General features: G+C 40.1%; 1 protein-coding gene across 4 annotated transcripts in view; it reads right to left on the reverse strand.

The window, feature by feature from the left end:
• Nucleotides 1–19,080, reverse strand: part of GRM7 (glutamate metabotropic receptor 7) — a 316,514-nt gene that overhangs the window by 103,838 nt on the left and 193,596 nt on the right. For 3 of the 4 annotated variants that reach the window (XM_030501640.1, XM_030501642.1, XM_030501641.1), the window contains exons 6-7: nucleotides 13,977–14,177; nucleotides 7,512–7,651 (exon numbers count right to left, since the gene is read on the reverse strand). In XM_030501640.1, the coding sequence (XP_030357500.1) occupies nucleotides 7,512–7,651; nucleotides 13,977–14,177 (341 nt within the window). The remainder of the gene's footprint in view (nucleotides 1–7,511; nucleotides 7,652–13,976; nucleotides 14,178–19,080) is intronic. The other variant, XM_030501639.1, reaches the window with a different exon arrangement.

Consider the following 19,080-nt stretch of genomic DNA (forward strand, 5'->3'; position numbering starts at 1 on the left):
CTTGAGAAGATAAGGAATTCCACTGCATAGCAGCTAAAATAACTCATATTTTTGCAGCTATCAGAAACCCAGTTACTTCTGGATACAGCTACATCTCCATGTAAGCCAATATGTTGTAACATACAGCTAATGAAATCTAAGGGTTTAGCCAATTTCATTAAAAATGTAAATGGTGCTAATTTTCAACAAGTGGCTGCAGCAGCTGAAAGCTCAAGGTTCTGCACTGACATATGAAAATAAAACGTGCTAATCATGCTTAATACTTAAAATCTTCATTTTAACTAATACCCTGACCTCATCTGCTGAATTTGTTTAATGAGACTAACACCTGAATAATGCATTCCTCCTGTCAACCCATCAGCTCACAAGATTCCAGGCTCCAGGTTGTAAGAGAGATGTATTACCTTTGTTCCAGCTACTCATTAAGTCTGTAACAGGAATAGGAAATGACACTACAAGGGCCAATTTATGTGACAATAACTGAAATGAGAAGGGAAATGGATACCAATTTTTATCTATCTTGACGTAATCTTTGAGCCATGATCTTGAGCTTACTCAGATGTTGCAAGCCAATGATTATATATTGCAAAGGTCTGTGCGTAGATATACATCCATCCATCTATCCACATGTAAAGGCATGTAATCACACACCTTTTTATATATACTTGCAAATAGGAGGGTTGTGATTATATATGACATGCATAAGGGAGCTAGAAATGATAACGCTATCAATAATTGTACTTACAGTTACACGCAACTGCACTAAGGTGAAATCATTTAAGATTAAATTTTCTAACTTGGGAGATGTCAAATATCCATTTTTACATTTCCGATAAATACAACAAAATACATTATTTTAAAAGCATCTGAACAACCCTATGGTGATTCTGGTGAAATTCTCTCATCCCTTGTTATTTGAAGCAAAAACTTATAGTTGGTCAGGTACATGCCCTTTTGCTCTCCTTCCGCCAGAAACTGGGGAAATCCCTGGCAAATTTATATTAAATTTGTATCTGCTTCAGAAAGATTCTTCTTTTGCTGCAAAATATTCTGAAAAAAAAATCCATCTGCTCTGAACGTGCTCTACTTAAAAAAAAAAACAAAAAACCAAAAACAAAGCCAAAACCCAACAACAAAACCAAAACCAATGAATAGCAATAAATTTGAACACATTATTTGAGTAAAATATTGTCTGTTGGCAGGATATTCCTAAGCATAAAACTTCACTGAGTAGTTGTTTGGATCTAATTGCCATTCTGAATATTTCCTCCCAAAAGTCAGGTACCTATAGATCTCTTGCCAGAAGGTAAGATATTTAATTATTCTTTTCATTAACTTGCTATTCATAACATTTATCTCCAAACTCTGTAAGAGAGATGTTTATGGCAGGTAAATAGATTAGTCTGAGACCAAACAGTTTCAGCAGGTGTTGTAGTCTGTAGGATCTACATAAATTGGACAGACGATTACAAACATACTTCATATATTTATATTTATGGGGTATTCCAGCATGGAAGTTGCATCATTCTCTTTGCCAGTGACTTGCTGTGCAACAGCCCCTGCCTGCATCAGGCAATGGCTCCCTGTCCTCTCAAGGGTGAAAGCTGGCCTCAAGCTATATGCACTTGCTTGCTCCAAGACCAGACTCTGAGGTACAGGAATGTTACTTGCTTTAAAGCAAGACACTTCTCTTCCCTATTTTTCGTGCTCCTCTAAAATACTGGTCTGAACCTACAGTGAAGAAAACATAATATAGCTATTTCCCAAAGGAGGAGGGAGTTATTAATAAGTACACAGCAATTTCCTTTGCGCTGTATAACATGAGCCAGGATTTATAATGGGAGTTAGATCTACATAACTGTGTGTTTCTGGAACCATATTGATAATTATCAATACTATTAATCTTCTAAGCACTTGTTTAGGAGGATTGCAGCAATATATCACTTATTGCTGGAGGAAATTAATAAAAGCTGAAGGAACTGCTAAGTAGCCAGCCCTCCCGATGCTGCATGCAAAAGGCTCCGTTTAACCAGCAGTCATGTTTCAAGCTGTACACTGCCTCATGTGACTAAACAATTTACAATTCAAGGGCACATCTATAAAACAATACATATTTTTATCTCTGCACGCAGTATGTTTAGACATCCTTAATATATATTTGTTTCTGTTTGCAAGCAAATTAATTAGAAATATATTTTATCTGCAGCTTACAGTTAACCCTGTCTGATGTTTTGGAAGTGAAACATGTTTTAAGCAAGAGCTACTTAAATCTCTACAGGGTAATAATGGATGGGACATCATGTTTTCCATCTATAACATCATGTTTTCCATCCGCAGTCAAGGATACACCTTTTTCAACCATCCTGAAAATGTGCTGCAGCATTGGATCTGAACCTGAGCGCCCAGCGGTACCTTTATGAGCTATAACCCTGAGCTGCAAGAGCGCACTTGACAAGCTGGTGATGCCAATGTAATTAAAACAACATGATGCACCCTATGCGGACACTAATAAGCTAGAAATACAGCATTAATTAGACAATCAAACTGAAAAAAAACCCCTTGCACTAGCTTGCTCTAGGAAGATATCTTTCTTTAATGGCAAGTAACAGGGCATCACGTCCACCACCACGTTGCAAGTTGTGGAGAGCTGGAGTGAGACCAACACCACTTCTCAGGTGGGTGCTTCACCACACAACTGAGGCAATAAGCATGTCTCCCATGGAGAGCTTCCTTCTCAGTATTCAGCCAAGAACTCTAGTCCATCATGCAGGATCTCAGTACCCCAATAACTCACTTGTTACTCGTTCACAGAAAGCAGCAGGTGTCCATACACAGGAGCACAGGCAGGTCTCTGCAGCCTCCTCACAGCTCTGACACATCCAAATCAGGACTGAGCCACTCAAACTGAAAATTTTAAAGCTCAGCCCTTTAATGACCCCCAATAGCTAGTCAGTATGAAACAGGAAACAGGGTAGAGATGGAAGAAAAGGCAAAAACTCTGCCTTTTCGGTCAAATGCAAGTCTGTCACTCACTTCAGTGATACCTGTATGCCTGCTTGTCCAAATACAGTAACAGTCCATTTACTGGGCAGCACTTTTGCATAAATCACTTTTTTAACAAAAATTCTTAACAGCAAGAGTAGCTTTACTTTTCATTCTGCATAATTGTAGGGAATTTCTAAATTATGCTGTCACTCTAGAGAAAAATTTGAAGGAAATGGAACATATGTATGCTCTGTCTCCCTCTCCATCTGTCTGTATCAACTTCCTTCCTAATAACTTCTGAACTTCCTGGCCAGTTTGAAGCATATTTGCTACAGCAGAGATTTCTGAAGGCTGTGTCTGCAGAATAAGTAAAACTCAGTGGATAGTTAGCAGAAAGATCCACCCAACACTGAGCATCTCTCTCACCCTTTTGGTTTGGCTGGCCAGCCAGCCAACCAGTTAGCATAGGTGTAATTCAAAGACAGGCTGTCACTTGCAAGGCAAATGATACAGGGGTGTGGGATGAAGCAGGGAGATTATGGAGACAACTATGGGGAAGGAGTCACAGGGAATATGATGGAGAGTGCTGCTGACATATGCAGAAGACAAATCCTTGGAAAAGTAAGATTCAACAATTTCACAGGGATTGTTTTCTTTATTTTTTTTGACAGTTCAGGGATACTTGCAGGGGTTTGGATGTGAAAACATAATAATAAATCTGGGACCTGCTGAGTTTACTCTGTATACAGAAAGAGAAGCAGTATCACCAAATTTCCCATGAGAACCTGCAGTTCCTCTAGGAGTCATCCATTTCTTTCTCCTTCAGGCACATCAGTTCCTCCAGGAGAGATGCATTTCTTTTTTTGTCAAGCACCTCAAAGCATTAGAAGTTGCATTCATAGAAGCCAGACAGTTAACAGAGCTGGTCAGCCAGGTCCTTGCATTCCTCTAGGGCCTCCTATTGAGCAACCTCAAAGTACTTTACAGAGACTAACAAATAATGGCATGCGTGTCAAGAAGGGATGTACTGTTATTGGATCTATGGTGTACATGGGGTAAAACTGAGCACGGAGATTTAATTACCTGTATAAAATTCAAAGTGAAACATAAGGTATGCAAGCAGAAGCTGTGTCTCCCAGCCATTCTGCCTTGATGCTTAAGCCACAGCATCATCCTCACTATTTCCTATTGCTTGAACACATGCATTAGAGATCTAGTTATTGCTAAAGTAAACAAACAAACCAACCAACCAACCCCAAAAAACAAGTTACCCATTTGAAAACTGAAACAACCAAAAACCAGCTGGTACATGACACACCTCCTTTTCCCCATGGTAATTTCCTCCTTTTTTCCATTAGCACTTTTGGCTTTTGAAACATATTAAAGCTAAAGACAGTCAAAGTAGTTCTCATATGATGTAACTGCCTTGTAATACATGAGCATACCCTCAACACTAGCATAGTAAAATACAGTCCTGGTTTCAGATGTTAATATTACTGTGGTCAACAGTTTTACAGTCTAATTGCATTAGCTGTATCTTTGTTATTGAACAGGCTCTGGGGGTCGTGATACAGGATTTCAATAAGGATGCAGCTAGCCAAATTTCTGATCCCAAAACTCAGGGCAAAGCATTTCAAATTGCAGGAGGACATGTACTATAAATATTGTACAAGAAATTTGCATGCAGAAGGCCAAAAAGGGGCTGACAGATCTTGACAAGATCTTCATAAAGAGGGAGAGGCAGGGGGTGCTCATCCATGACCTTGTATGGGAGGTGGGTGGGCATTTTGCAATCATAACTTCACTGCAGGGAAAACAAAGCACTGCAACAGTTTTTCATGGAATACTGGCCAAGCCATTTAAAATTAGACATCTGCTCATTTCATCCTTGTGTAGCTATCTGTGAAATACAGCCAAAATTGTTACTAAATCATGCATTGGGTACTAAGCAAAGCTGTGCTAGGCTGCTTGACATCAGGCAAGAGAAAGAAAATTTCATGATTATATTGTCCTCATGTGAAAACTATTTACGTTCTGTAGCAAAAAGTCGTAAGATATTTTCTTGGTTATCAACCAAATTCTGACCTCAGATACAGAAATGTAAATCCAGGGTGAGTCAGCTGCACTAAAGGAGACTCAGATACCAGTGTCTTAAAGGGACAGCAGAGCCTGGCTCCTGTGGGTGTAGGGAGCAGACATCTGCCTTTACGGAACACTTCTGCCAGACATAAAAAAGCCAAGGTGATAGGAAGATGTGGAAAATCAATCAGGATTAAGAGAAATATACAGTCTCAGATATTTCAAAAAACAGGTTTATAAACTCATAGCAACAAAAATAAAACAAACTGATATAGCATATTTTAAGACTTGCAAATATTTTAAGGATCTCTTCAGTCTATCTACTGTCTTATGCAATAGAAAGAGAAACATGAAAACAAGCTATTCTGTAATTTTACATGAGAAAATCTGGTAGAGCTATCAAGATTAATGAGCCTCGTGCCCCTCTTACTTCTGCCTCTCACTCCAAAATACTGTGAATGGGAAGGTGACACAGGCTGTTGTAGATCAGATGAATGATAGATTGAACAGTAGCACTACTTCCAGGGATAAAAAATGGCAAAATATTCTTGCTCCTTCTTTGAATGAGAACAATGAAAAAGAAAAAAATATTTACTCACCTATGATGGTCTTCAGCACTTTTCGGCACTTAATTTACCTACCGCATTTGAGATCTGGAATGTCCTTACCATTAAGGCCTGCATCACAGGGCAGAACAACTTTTCTCTTTTGTAACTGAGGCAATCCTGACACACAGGACTGAAACAAGACTGCCCAAAATGACAAGTCTCGGAAAACACAGCATCACTTCAGCATTTTCTAAATTAAAATTAGCACTCTCACCAAACATCCTTTTGTTTCCCCTCTTGTGTCAGTATTCAAGAAATAAGAATTGGGGAAATGTATCCCCAAGTGTGGGGAAATGTATCCCCACAATAATTACTGAAGATAAATTGTAGCCTTTTGTACTTTTTCCTGGGATGTGTTTAATAGCAGCTATTATTTTGGTTGGTTGTTTTAGGAAATCCTTGACTTTGCTAAACTCTGCAATTATCTTTATCATTGTAAGAAAACACAAACAGGGACTATCATAGCAATGCTCATCCACTGTGAGAAACTAGGACTCATAAGTGAATAGAAGGGAAGTTAGTGAGGGAATCTCAACTACTGATATAACCCTGTAGCCGTGAGAATAGCAGGGTGAGGAAAGTGTGCTTTTTTACGGAAACAACACAGCAACAGGAATACAAATCAAGCTCCATTAATTTGTCTCTAAATTTTAATGAATCAGGATATGTAGTTTACATAAAGAGGATTTACTTAGTAAAATATTTTTGCTAAAAGAACTGTAAATTGCAAGTTAATATAGTTTTCCTTAAATATAACATCAAAAGTTGAAAAAGCACTGAAAGAGTGTACAGCGAAATGAGCCAAAATTCCATCAGAGCAAAAATATTGTGGTCAATCTCAAAGACTGGTCCCTTGGAAATACAAATTATTATTTCATTTCACAAAAGACATAAAAACATTATTTTCAAAGGAAATCAAGCAGCAGAGCCAGGGAAGGAGACATAAAGCACCAAGAATGGACGATGTTGGGAGAGGGAGCTGGTATAACCTTGAGTGGAAACTTTTGACTGAAAGAGGAAAACCCTTCTGTAGCAACTGGCATTTCACTTCAGGAATACCTTGATTTTATTCAGACTCTGCTGCTGAAGAGCAGTCAAACTGAACTGATAACACTGTTTTTGTGATTTAATAATGATCTATAAAGACTTGAGTAACTATAAGGTTAAAGAGGCACCACTTCTCCACGAATATGAGGCTCAGGCAACTTGCACGAAATCAAGCAAGAAGCCGGAACTCAGATCTCCAGAGACCTCATTCAGACCATCCTTGTATGGATGAAGACGACATAAGAGTCTCCAGCTTTTTCAGCTGCCAGTCGTGTTTTTTTCATCTGGGAATCATCTAAATGTCTTGAAGGCCTCTGACCACCTGCTCTTACGTGCTTATTTTTCTTTAGGCGTTATTACAAAATTACCATCTCCTATGGATATCTTTGCTATGTGCTTAAAAGTAACATCAGAAAAGTGAATCACTCAAAAATCATTCAGTTTCAGCTTTCCTAAAACTAGGAAAAACTGAAAAGCATCTGCAAATGAAAGCCCATTGGTTTCAAACTGCAACGCATTATTGCCTCATTTTCCAAGCTGGCAACTAGGGACTTTAGACACACAAAAGCAATAAAATTTGCATGATCACCTAATGTCTCTATTAGTCTGATGAGCTTTGGTACTCAGGGAACAGAGAAAAGGTTGCAGGACAGAATAAAAGAAGATAACATGCAAAAAACCTCCATGCCATTATGTAGCTGTGAACAAATAGTAAAGATCCATATTAATTTTGCAGCTTTTAGTGACAATACCTGACAAAAGACAGCAAGTAAAGACTAAAACAAGACTCACGTTGAGCTGGAGGTCATCTGTCCACTGGCCAACGAGGCGGTAGCCTGGAGTGCTGGTGTTGGTGGTGTGGTACTGGAAGATGTCGTAGCGCCCTGGGGCATCGCCATTTTTGTTGAACATCACTGGAGTGCCAGCACTGCCTAGGGAAAGGAAACAAGACAAAATCCAACCAACACCAACTCTTTACAATATCTGTTTTATTTAGTCACAATTGAGAGCTTACAGACTGGCAATGTGTTTCAGGCAAAGGTAATCCATCACCCAGCCATCTAAAAAGGGTACTTCAGAACACAGTGGCATCATCCTAGCCCTCTTCCAGAGATTAATTATCACTGTCCAAACCTCACAACTAAAAGTAAAACAAAGCAAAACTAGATCAGCCTTACTTCACTCTTGCTTTGCACAAAGCAAGAAATACCAGTAGGCTTTTCTTCCTGCCCTCCACCCTCCCTCCTGTCTCTCTTTCCTCAGGGAGTTCTTTAATGAAAATCACTTCTGTGAGTGAAGCCTCTAAACGATACCACCCCCCCATCCTGAAAATATTCCATCTGCTTCTGAGAGATACTGCAGAAGTCAGCCCAGGTCTAGTGAATCTTGACTAGCATCCAGAAATAGCTTCCTCCTCCACAATATGTTCTTATTCCCATAATCAGCATGCAGTTGGGATGGAAAAGAACAGACTAAGCTATAAGAAGACTGATCCTTGTGTACTTTATTATTTAGATTCTTATGACCCTGACACAGGGTAAGAAGTATCTCAGTCAGGAACAGTTCATGATCGGGTTCCTGAATTAACTTTATTTGCCATATACTAAGGTGACTAATATAGGTAAAAAAGCACAGGACAAGCAACAAGGCAAGGATACCTCTCCAAGGATACCCAAGGATACCATCCTTGGGTATCCAAGGATACCCAACAAGGCAAGGATATCCCTTTATGCCTGGTGCCGAGCAAAGCCAACCAACTGCCTGGAGGTGCACCAGCAGCTGAGCAATGGGACAGACGACTCTTGATATTCAGGTGAGTTCTCACCAGAACGTCTGCATTTTATTACCATGGCATTAGATACAAACCCTTTCTTAGATGAGAATTCAAAACAGCGTTGCATTTCCTTAGATCTCTAGGTGAAAAGTTCAAGGGTGACATTTACTTCAAGACATATTAAAATAGGTTTCAGTAGGGTAGAGTAACATTGTGTCAAGATTGAAGATTATGACAATACTCCAGCATATCTATATTCAAAGCTGCTTCTTCCTGCATAACTTCTTTTTTTTTTTTTTCCCTAAAGCAATGAAAAAAATCTCTCCTGTTGTAGCATTGAACTTTAAGATTATGGTTTTCTTCATGATTCCCATTCTTCATTGAATTCCAGTGAGTGAAAAGAGATTTGAAGGAGTGAATTAGCATAGCTTCCATTCTAGCCCTGGTAAATTGTTTCCTGTCTATCCCTACAATCCTCCGAGATCAGATACAAATGCAGTTCAAAGGCTGGTACAGAAAATCTTCCACTGAAATCTCCCCTCACTAGTTGCTTTATGAACGCTAGGCAGATACTTAATTGTCATTACAGATTAATGTAGCCAGAATACATTTAGTGAAAACACTTAGAGTGAGTAAGAAGAAATGGCTGTAATTCCTAGGCTTTTTTGGAAAGTCAGCACAAATGGTAAAATGGGATTTAGCTAATCACGACTCTTAAAAGGCTATATATTATTAGCTAAGCTTGGTTTTGTCAAAGCTGACAGAAAAGTACGATTCAAAGAGTAGCAGCTCCAGTGAGGCTCCCAAAATGCAACATAGACATTTGCGGATTCCCCACATCCTAACAAAACCCCAGCATGGACATGAAAGGTCCATGACTGCACGTCAGGAGGCAGACTGAGGGATGATGCCAAAGTCAACAGTCACAGCCATGCCACAGTCAGCAGTCTTCCACAGGCTGAGGGGAAGCAGCCAAAAGCATGTCTATAGTCACCTTCATGGGTGACTATACATTGCCCAGAACCCTCCCAGCTATGCCCTGGCCACCCCACCACGGTGCACTGGGTAAAGCCAAGCTTCTCCAACCCCTGCCTGGGCACCCAGAGGAGGTTACCCACCTGCGTGCAGATGGTGCTGGCAGGACCCTCACTCCCTGTTGGGGGCAGGCAGTGGACAACAAGGTTGATAAGCAGAAGGCCAGCGTGAAGTACAGGCACTGTTATGGACCTAAGAGGTCCTAAAGCGACAAAGTATCAGGAACCATCACTCCAAAATGTGCAATTTCTATGTTTTGCAGGAGCAAGACAGCTTTTTGTAGGTTACTGTTAATTGTTGCTTCGCGTAGCTGCATGCAGACAGATTTTAGACACTGACATTTAAAATAATCCTTTAGGTCAATGGATGCACTTGGATGCTGCAGGGCTGCAGATTCCACAGCAACATGACACGATACAGCACCATCTGCTGGGCCACCTCCAGAGACCCCTACAGGCAAAGTCCCTTGGGACATTGACCTCCTGCATGGATGTGGATACTTGATAGTCAATAGTAAACACCTGCTGCTGTTTTCAGGATAAAACACTATTTATGCATTAAAATTATACAGAAAAACGTTGTGAAAAGTCTAAGATCTGTAGGGAAGAGGAGTATCTATAGAAACACAAAGAACTGATAATCTTGGGTCATAAGTCAAACACAAGTGTCCCATTTTCTGACTTTGAAGTTGGGCTCCCAGCCAAGGATCTGCTTAGTAAGTGCAAGCCTTCCTTAACCTTTGTGTGGGTTCTAATGCATGCTTTGGTGCCCTTTTTTTACCATCTGTCTGTAGGGACCTGCCAGTCCTCTTTGAAATCGCTAAAGCATTTCAGTCTCCACTCGCAGTTCAAGTTCCTTTGTGCACTTATGAAAATAATACAAAGTCATGTCTGAAAACCTCATTACAGAGAAGAAACAACATTTTCAAACATGATCCTATATATTATTTGACTTTTTGATCTTCTAATTGTTAAAACATATGGTTGTTTGGTTATTTTTTGATAATTTAGGATTTATTTTCTTTCTATTAAGATTTACAAGGATTTTGCTCAGCTCCAGTGAGCACTTCAGAAACTATCGGCCTCCAGACTGCAGCTTCTTGCTCATTCAGAGGCTATGACAATTTAATTCATCTTCAGTTCCCTAAAAATAAACTGCCTTCTCACCACAGAGACACAGAGAGAATATGACACCCTTTCACCTGCAGGATGCATTCAAAAAAAGACATGATCTGACTGAATTTGTAGGATTTCGGTCTCTTAATCACCACAAGATGAGAAATGAATCAACAGAAGAAAGACAGGGTGCTAGACAGGTGTAAAGAGCTAAGGTGTTTCTTTATTATTCAGTTCACATTTACTGCAGTTTGAGGACATGAAGAGCTCGTATGAACAGTATTGTTCGTTTTGTTACTGGCAAAAATACACCACTTTGCACTTTGAGATTATCAGAATCTCACTGCACTTGAGGTTTTTTAGTTTTCCTTACTTCGGGCTTTTTTGTTCTCAAGGTAGTGTGATGATATCAAAATGCATACTGAGCTTCTTGTACAAATCCTGTCTCTCTTCATTAAAGCGTTGCTTGAGCTCTTTCTGCATGAATGTCATTATACCTTTGCAAGGAAGAAAAGACTCCAAAAGCAGGTACAGACAGGATGATTTCAACTGCACAGTGACAAGGAGATCTGTTACATACAAAGAGGATCCCGAGCTCATGGGCTCAAGATGCTTGAAAATAGGCTACATTTTTTTCTCTGTGACACACAGTTTGGGCAAAGCACTCTCACTGCTCTGCTTTCTGGTTTTACTACAAATTTAGGCGGAGGTCTCAGGGAACAGGATTTTAAGCATGGACTACATATTGCTTTTGAAGTCCCTGGACGTGTTCAAAGCCAGGTTGAACAGGGTTTTAAGCAACCTGGTCTAATGGAAGGTGTCCCTGCCCATGGCAGGGGGGTTGGAACTGCAGGATCTTTAAGTCCCTTTCCAATCCAAACCATGCTGTGATTCTATGATTCTTATGTTTTCAGAAACATGAGTGTCAGGAAGACACTCCCAGGTGGCTTGCCCTTGAAGAGCAGCCTGCAGGGAGGAGCACGCTCGTCTGACCCTGCCCTCCCAGCCATGACATGACAGATAAGGAACATGTAAGCACCAGCACCCATGTTCCAGGAGCTCCCAGGTTTTATCAACAGGAATACACCACCCAGACCAGCCAAAGCCTCTTTCACTGCTTCTTCCATTGCCTCATCCCTCTGCATTTTTCAGGCTGGCCTAGTCCTTTTGGCAAGTTATATGATGGCTGTTTATCCTGGGCAGGTAGGAAGACCAAGCCAATCCACAATAATGCTTGGAATTTACTTTTATAGAACACCAAGAAGAAACTGGCTTCAAAGCATCCTTCCATAGCCCGATGAACGAGCCCTAGGAGGGCTGCAGCTGAACATGGAGCCTGGGTGTAGAAACACGTGCACTTATGCACTGTGAATGTCACAAGAAAAAGCTAAACTCTGCCTCTGGATAATCAACCTTGAAAGGAATTGATTCTTTCCCCATGGAAAATGCCAACACCCAGATAGCCAAGTGAAATTAAAAAGGTTTAAAGCTATCTCAGTTTTGCCACCATTCTCCTTCCCATGCTAAAAAGCAAACCACTACTTCAGTCCCTGTGTTGGACATGAATTACACACATACAAGCAGAAAAACACACCATATGGCCATGTAAATCAATCACAAATGGAGAGAAAAAAATAATCTTTTAAAAGCCTGACCAAGGAAACTCAAATAAGGAAACCAAAGTTGGTGCAAGCCCATTCCTGGACTGGGACATTAGGCAACATTAACTGGACATCCAGTTTCTCATAAATTACTTCTCAGTGCTATTAGAATGATTAGATTCAGCATCTTTATATGCAAGAACTGTCAAGATGACCATGTATGAGCTGCTTGTCAGTACTAAAGTGGCCCAAGTGCAATACTGTACATGAATGCTGCACTTCTACAGGAGCTTTGTCCTTTATAATTAACCTTCCAAAAAGAGGAAAGTAGAACTCCAGAACTCCCTTAGATCATTCATCTCAAAATTTGCTCCTGGCTGTAGTTAACACCTTACTTCACCTTTCCTTACTTCAAGGGAAGAAATTAGTATCTCCTCATATTCACCTTGCTGTTCATAAGATGATTTATACAGGAAGGAAAAATATCCTTGGCACAAATTACCAAGCCCGACCACGAAATACCATCTGTGTCCCTACCTTTAAATCTCTCAGGTCCTATTGGCTATGTGTGGATTTTGTTAAGTTTATTAATAAAAATGTTTATTAGTAGATCGCAGCAGGGAACGCCTCACTATGCTGCCCGAGAACATGAAGCTTATGCAAACCTCTTCCTAGGCAGTGACTAGGCTAGGCTAGAGTCTAGTCTAATCTAGTGACTAGAGCTCTGGCTGCCTCACAGTTCAAAAGGATGTTTTTTCAGGACTTTCCTAAATCTGTTCTAAATATGGATTTGGAGGTCTAACTTCTGGCTCCTCGCTAAATCTCAGATCTCAGTCTTACACAGAGATAAGGCAAGAGCAGTAAGATCTCCTGGTATGTACATCTACAAGGTTTATGAAGGAGAAATAACATCAAGTTGCTGGAAGCGAACTGCTCTGGTGCCTCTGGGCTGGTTGCAGGTAAATGTTTGTTAGTGAAACCAATAAAATTACAGTAAAACATATAAAGGCAAGAAAGTTGTGCTACTATTTAGGCCTGATTTATACAGTGCAATGCAGAGAAAATACATGAAAGCCTGTTGTTCTATCTGAAACAGCAGGTTGGTATTGCAACCATCACTGCCACACTTGGGAAGCGTAGGTGGATAAGTGATAAGCAGACAAAAAGATAAAGTGCTCCCACCCTCATCCCCAGGATTTTTTGTCTCCTCTGAAGTCTTACAAGAGGAAGGAAGGTTGGAGTAACTACTCTGTCTAAATCACATAGGTCTGCCTCTGCAAGTGGACCTGGCCCTTTAATTGTCTTCTCCCATCTCTTCAGCATGCAATTAAACTAGGTTCAGGGTACCAGAATTTCATCCCGGTAGTTTTCTCTAAGTACAAAAACAATATAAATGAAGAGGAAAAAAAGATGTGTGATGCTAACAGACTTTTAGGGCTTCAACAGGCTTACTTAGACAGAGACAAGCTTAGGCTTTTACCCAGTTATTTCTCCCATAGGAAATCAGTCTTCTGGAAGGTATCCTAAAATAGCAACAGCAATTTCTGTCTTTGGGCAATAGTAGCCTATTTGCCTTGGCCAAAACATGAATAAACATGGTTTTCTGCCACAAACTCTCGCATAACAATAAAAAAGTCTTGATCTGCACTGAATGAAAAAATATGTAAAGTGAAATTAAGTGGAAAAAAGTCACATGGGTCAATACGCTACTGAAGCAGTGGTCTCTGCTCACCGTTGAAGTTAACGCTGCGGATGTACTTGAGCAGCTTTTTGCCTCCTGCATGCTCCATCTCAGGGCAGACCCCCGGGTAGTCGGCGCAGAGGTCCTTGTTCATGTGGTGCAGAGCATGTGCCATGGCATACACAGCATCGATCACGAACTGGACCTTCCCCTCCTGCTCATAGTGGGAGTCTTTGCCAATTCTCTCCTGTCCTGCACGTTAGAAACACATACACATGCAGAAGGACAGTAAGGAACAGCATTTTCCTGATATTAAATACAAATGAATCCTCTTAGAGCACACTTAAAGAACTGCATGCTTTAGTCAATATAATAAAACATTCTGAGTTACAGTTTTACTAATTGAAACAAAACTAAGCCTTTCTTGATAGTAGAATCATCAACACATCTTGCAAGTTATTCTACCATAGTCCAGAGAAACAAATCCTACCATAATCACAAACTTGAAACTAACCTACAGGGACTATCTCACAGAGAGAAAACACCAGACTCCGTATGCTCCCAAAGTATGTCTTTGAAAGAAGAAAGCATTTAAAATAAAGCACAGCTGGTATTTAAAGTCCGATGTTTTGTTCTGCTGCAAATCCCAGTCTCTAATTGAAAGACAGAGCCAGATTGAGGGAAGAAAGAATCACTTCAGAGATGCAACCGAAGGGCTGCTCCAGAGAATTGAGTGAAACATGCCTGCTATTAACGCCACCTCGGGTAGCTCAGTCTGTTTGCATTAACTATGCACCCCTCCTCTTCCCAACCTGCAGAGACTGCAATGTCCTTCAGAATGCACTGATTGCCTTTAAAATATTTTAGCAGGCAAGAACTTAAGGAATCCAAATGCTTAATGTCATCCCAACTGCAATGGGGGAAAAGCACTGGTTTTAAAGTCATTCCTTGATTGCTGCAGCACCCAGTATGTTAGAAACTACAAACCCTCTGCGTCAGAGATCTTCTCATCCAACACGCCAAGGCATAAGAAAAAGTTTGAGAGAAAGGAGGCACATTTGCACATGGAAACTTGGAACACAGAAATTAAACCACAAAGAGCCAAAAGAACTCAATAGCAGTGACAAAAAAAGTATTCTAGGTGTTTGGCTCGTGCCTTAACCATTCTCTCCCTCTCAGACTTCATATAGATATGTAACATGACTGCAAAACCAGACAAGAAGGTGGCCTTCCTGCTTTTATGGTTGTGTGAACTGCATTTAAGCAAACCAAACAGTATATTCAGAGCTTGAAGAAGGCACAACAGAGAATCAGGAATCTCTGATTATTCTTCTTTCCATGACATTGTCCACTCATTTCTTGTTTTACCTTGTCCAAGTAACACCTGCATGATTCAATCTGCCCAGCTGAAAGATGTGTGATTATACTTCCCCATCTCACCAGGGTTTTGTGAAACGTAATTACTGCTTGTGAAGAGTTCTGAGCTGCATCGATGAAAGCGGCAGAAGTGCAATCTATTCTTTTCCAAGGGTGGCCACACTCCACTTGTTTTACCTGCGGCATCACACTTATTTTTAACCTCACATCAGGCTTGATCACTTTCCTGCAGTACCTGCAAGTCTGCCTACTGCCAGGAGCTCCAAGAAACCAGTGCTTGGTGTAATCTCTTGCAACTGAGAGACATCCAATCAAAGTAAATGCTCAGTTAGAGGACACAAGTGGGAAAAATTCCATTGTTAACATCCTTAATTAGAAATAGGGATAAGTGAATTGAAATTAGCTGATTGATACCAATAAGAAAAGGAAATCAGGTTGTTCATGAATGTGAGAACTAATGATTTTTAACAAAGGCAAGAAGTCCATTTTCCTGTTGCTGCTTATCTGAAATGTTTGTACCAGCTCATGAGACAAAGACAGTCCCGCCACAAACAATCCTTTTTTTTCCTTGAGTGGAGAGGCAGTAGACCAGAATTACAAATAAACACAGAGAAATCATCACCTTGTAACAGAAATTCTACTAGTACAAATAATGTCCAAATGTCTGCAAAAGTGATTGAAAATAAGCAGAGATGTTAATCCCCTTATATAGAATCACAGAACAGGGTTGGAAAGGACTTTAAGATCATCTAGTTCCAACCCCCCTGCCATGGGCAGGGACATCACACAAACCATGTCACCTAAGACTCTGTCCAACCTGGCCTATCTACACTTTTCCTCCTTCTTTGGATACCTCTGTAATTAACAAACTGCACCTTTGATGTGTAATCCACTCAACCTACATACCATGTTTAAGAGACCTGTTACCACTGCCCCTCAATTTTAAATCTCAGCTACACTGGAAACACTGAAATCCTGAAAACAATTCAGTAGTATAAGAGAACTTCCAGACTGTGAAGATCCACGTACTGTCCTTTTCATTTTTTCGCTCCCCTCTCATTGATTACAGAACTTACTACATTTCCAGGCCCTGACAAGGAAAATGCTTTTAAGTGGTTTCAGCTCAGCTAAATAACCAAATTAGCAACGCAACAGACACGCATGACAACGGAAGTGAATCTGGGATTGAAATGCTGCACACAAACAATACTCGTTAGGCATATTAAGTTCCAGAAGCACAGCTGGCCAAATGCACAGCAGAAAGAAAACCTTTAGCAGTGAAGATATCTGTGAAAGGAACCTGAGCAAAATCCACTTAAAAAAAACCATACCAAGAACAATGTTAGCAGCATCCCAGTATGAAAATAATAAAGATTTGAAAAACTCAATAGAATTTCCATTAACAAGAATGCTTTCCTGTACTAGAAACAGCCATTAGTTGAGTATTATTATTAAGAATTTGTGCAAAATAAATCCAGATATGGAGTCAAATGTAACTGAAGTCAAATGCCCAGAAGACATACGGGAACTTATACAATTAGAACAAGAGTGTGCTATCCTTCGTCTAGAACATAGGTTACCTTTTAAAGGGGCTTTATTGCAATGAGAAGTTTAGCCCAAATTTGAACTAGAAAAGAACCTGCAAAGCAATTGCCATATTTTACATATGTCAAAAAGCCTCCAGACTTCAACACTAAAAAAAAAAAGAAATTGAAATATCTGGAAGAACAGAGTGTTCCCTCTAGTTTATATCAAACTACCACCACAGTAACCCAGTGAGCAGCAAATCAGGCCCAAAGTCCATTCTCAGACAGAAATAAACCTAAGTGATGGGCACAGTTTTAATTTCAACTTCAACATTAGTGTGGCAATTATTTCCCCCTCCTTGGTTTAGCTGAAGAAACCAAGAAGAAATTTTACCACATGCTTCAGGAATAGTTCCTGCATCTATGGCTGTATAGAAATTCAGTTATTGATTATTCCTGGATTAAAAAAACCCCACAAGTCATTAGCTTCTTACAGCTAAACACAGCAATCCCGGTGCTGCGTATGCTACCTGGTAGTCTTGAGCAACCCAGCCCAGTCCTGTAGGGCATTGTGGACGTCCAGGGAAAGCAAAGCTTAGTGCAAGAGAAAGAGCCAACAGATGAACTCAGGTGTTAGGTGCAGCAAGAAACCACGCACCTTCCATGCTGTCAGAAGACACCAAAAGCACATAAACCCCATTTGAACTGTGATGTGCAAATCTTCTGCTCCTCTTACATGCCCTGTTCTTTACAGGTTGCCTTTTTCTCTTTTTTTTTTTTTTCTTCCCCATAACTTGGTGATTTCAGGAGCCATGCGATAACATTATTCTCTTCAGCAACGAAGTAGCTGACACCTGAGACATATGCACACAAAGTGATTTCACGAGAATGCACTTCTGCTCCATGGATTTGAGATGGAGTACCTTGGGATGTCAGGAGAAGGATGAAACACAAAAGCAATTTATTGACATGAGCATTTTTTGCTTCCAAAAGATCTATTTGAAGGTGATGACAAATAATTTAACCTCACTTCTTACTAGAGTCTCAAGTGCTCATCATTATGATTCCTACGAGACTGAGCAGCTAGGTCTCTTGCTTCAGGCAAATCTTCACAAGAGAAAAATACTGCAACAGAGGAAAAAAAAGGCCTGAAACCCAGAGTAGTGACAATACAGAGAGCAAGAGGTCCTCTTGTACTATCTCCTTCAGATGACAGAAATGAAATGCAAGTTTAAGTACTCCTGATCACCCTTTCTGCATCTCCACAACGGTGATGCTTAACACCTCCTTGTATGGAGAAGGAGCTGACAAAATCATTTTTCACACTGCATTTTCTCAACATCTCTCCTTCAATTGATTTTTCTGGACTCATCACTGATCATCACATAATGTAGGGGATATGTTACGATGTATAAATAATATTGCAAGGACAATTTTTATGGCATATAATTCATACAGACAGATATCAAAATCCCACTTCACTGGTGCTTACATTAGTTGAATTCAGACACTGGTTCAGTATCTGAAGGATTAAACACATTTTCAAAGGAACTTACATAACTGTGCTGCTAAGAACCCAGTGATAGTTGTCATTAACAAGAGATTTAATTTAAAGATTGCGGAATGCTCAAAGTCTCAAACAAGCAGCTATTATTTGTACAAGTTAGAATTCAGCAGCTGGTTAAGTGCTGACAGAAAAATATATACTCTTCAACCATTCCCGGCATATTTAGCATCATTAGAAACCTGATGCCTGTGAGCAAAGAGACATCCATGAAACAATAGCTACAATTATTAGTCTGTAACTGTGCAAGTGCCTATACATGCTATTTCATAATGATGTTGAAGCTTCCTCCAGCTACACACAGAATGCTCAGTCTGTGCAGCTGCAATGGCTGTACTTGTGGTACTCCAGAAACATGCAGAAGAGCACAAAACAAGTGGATCTCTCTTTACTAGACAACTACCTATGTCCAGGGCTCTCCAAAATAAGATCAGAGCTACTACTCCTTGGTATTTGCTCATGAGATAGACACTACTGTACACACAAGGAGGCGTAAAGTCTGAAGGCTTCTCCAAATAAGCTCTTTATTTGAAAGTTGCTGAGTACTACAGCTTGAGAAAAACTAACAATATGTTAGAGTAAATATTGTAATTTAAACAAGCAGAGTATGACAATCAGGCCTCTCTGCAATATAATCCATGTATTGTTATTTTACAAAGAAATGCAAGATCCAATAACTGAGCTATGT

Source organism: Strigops habroptila, chromosome 11, assembly GCF_004027225.2.
Source record: "Strigops habroptila isolate Jane chromosome 11, bStrHab1.2.pri, whole genome shotgun sequence".
NCBI classification, from domain to species: Eukaryota; Metazoa; Chordata; class Aves; order Psittaciformes; family Psittacidae; genus Strigops; species Strigops habroptila.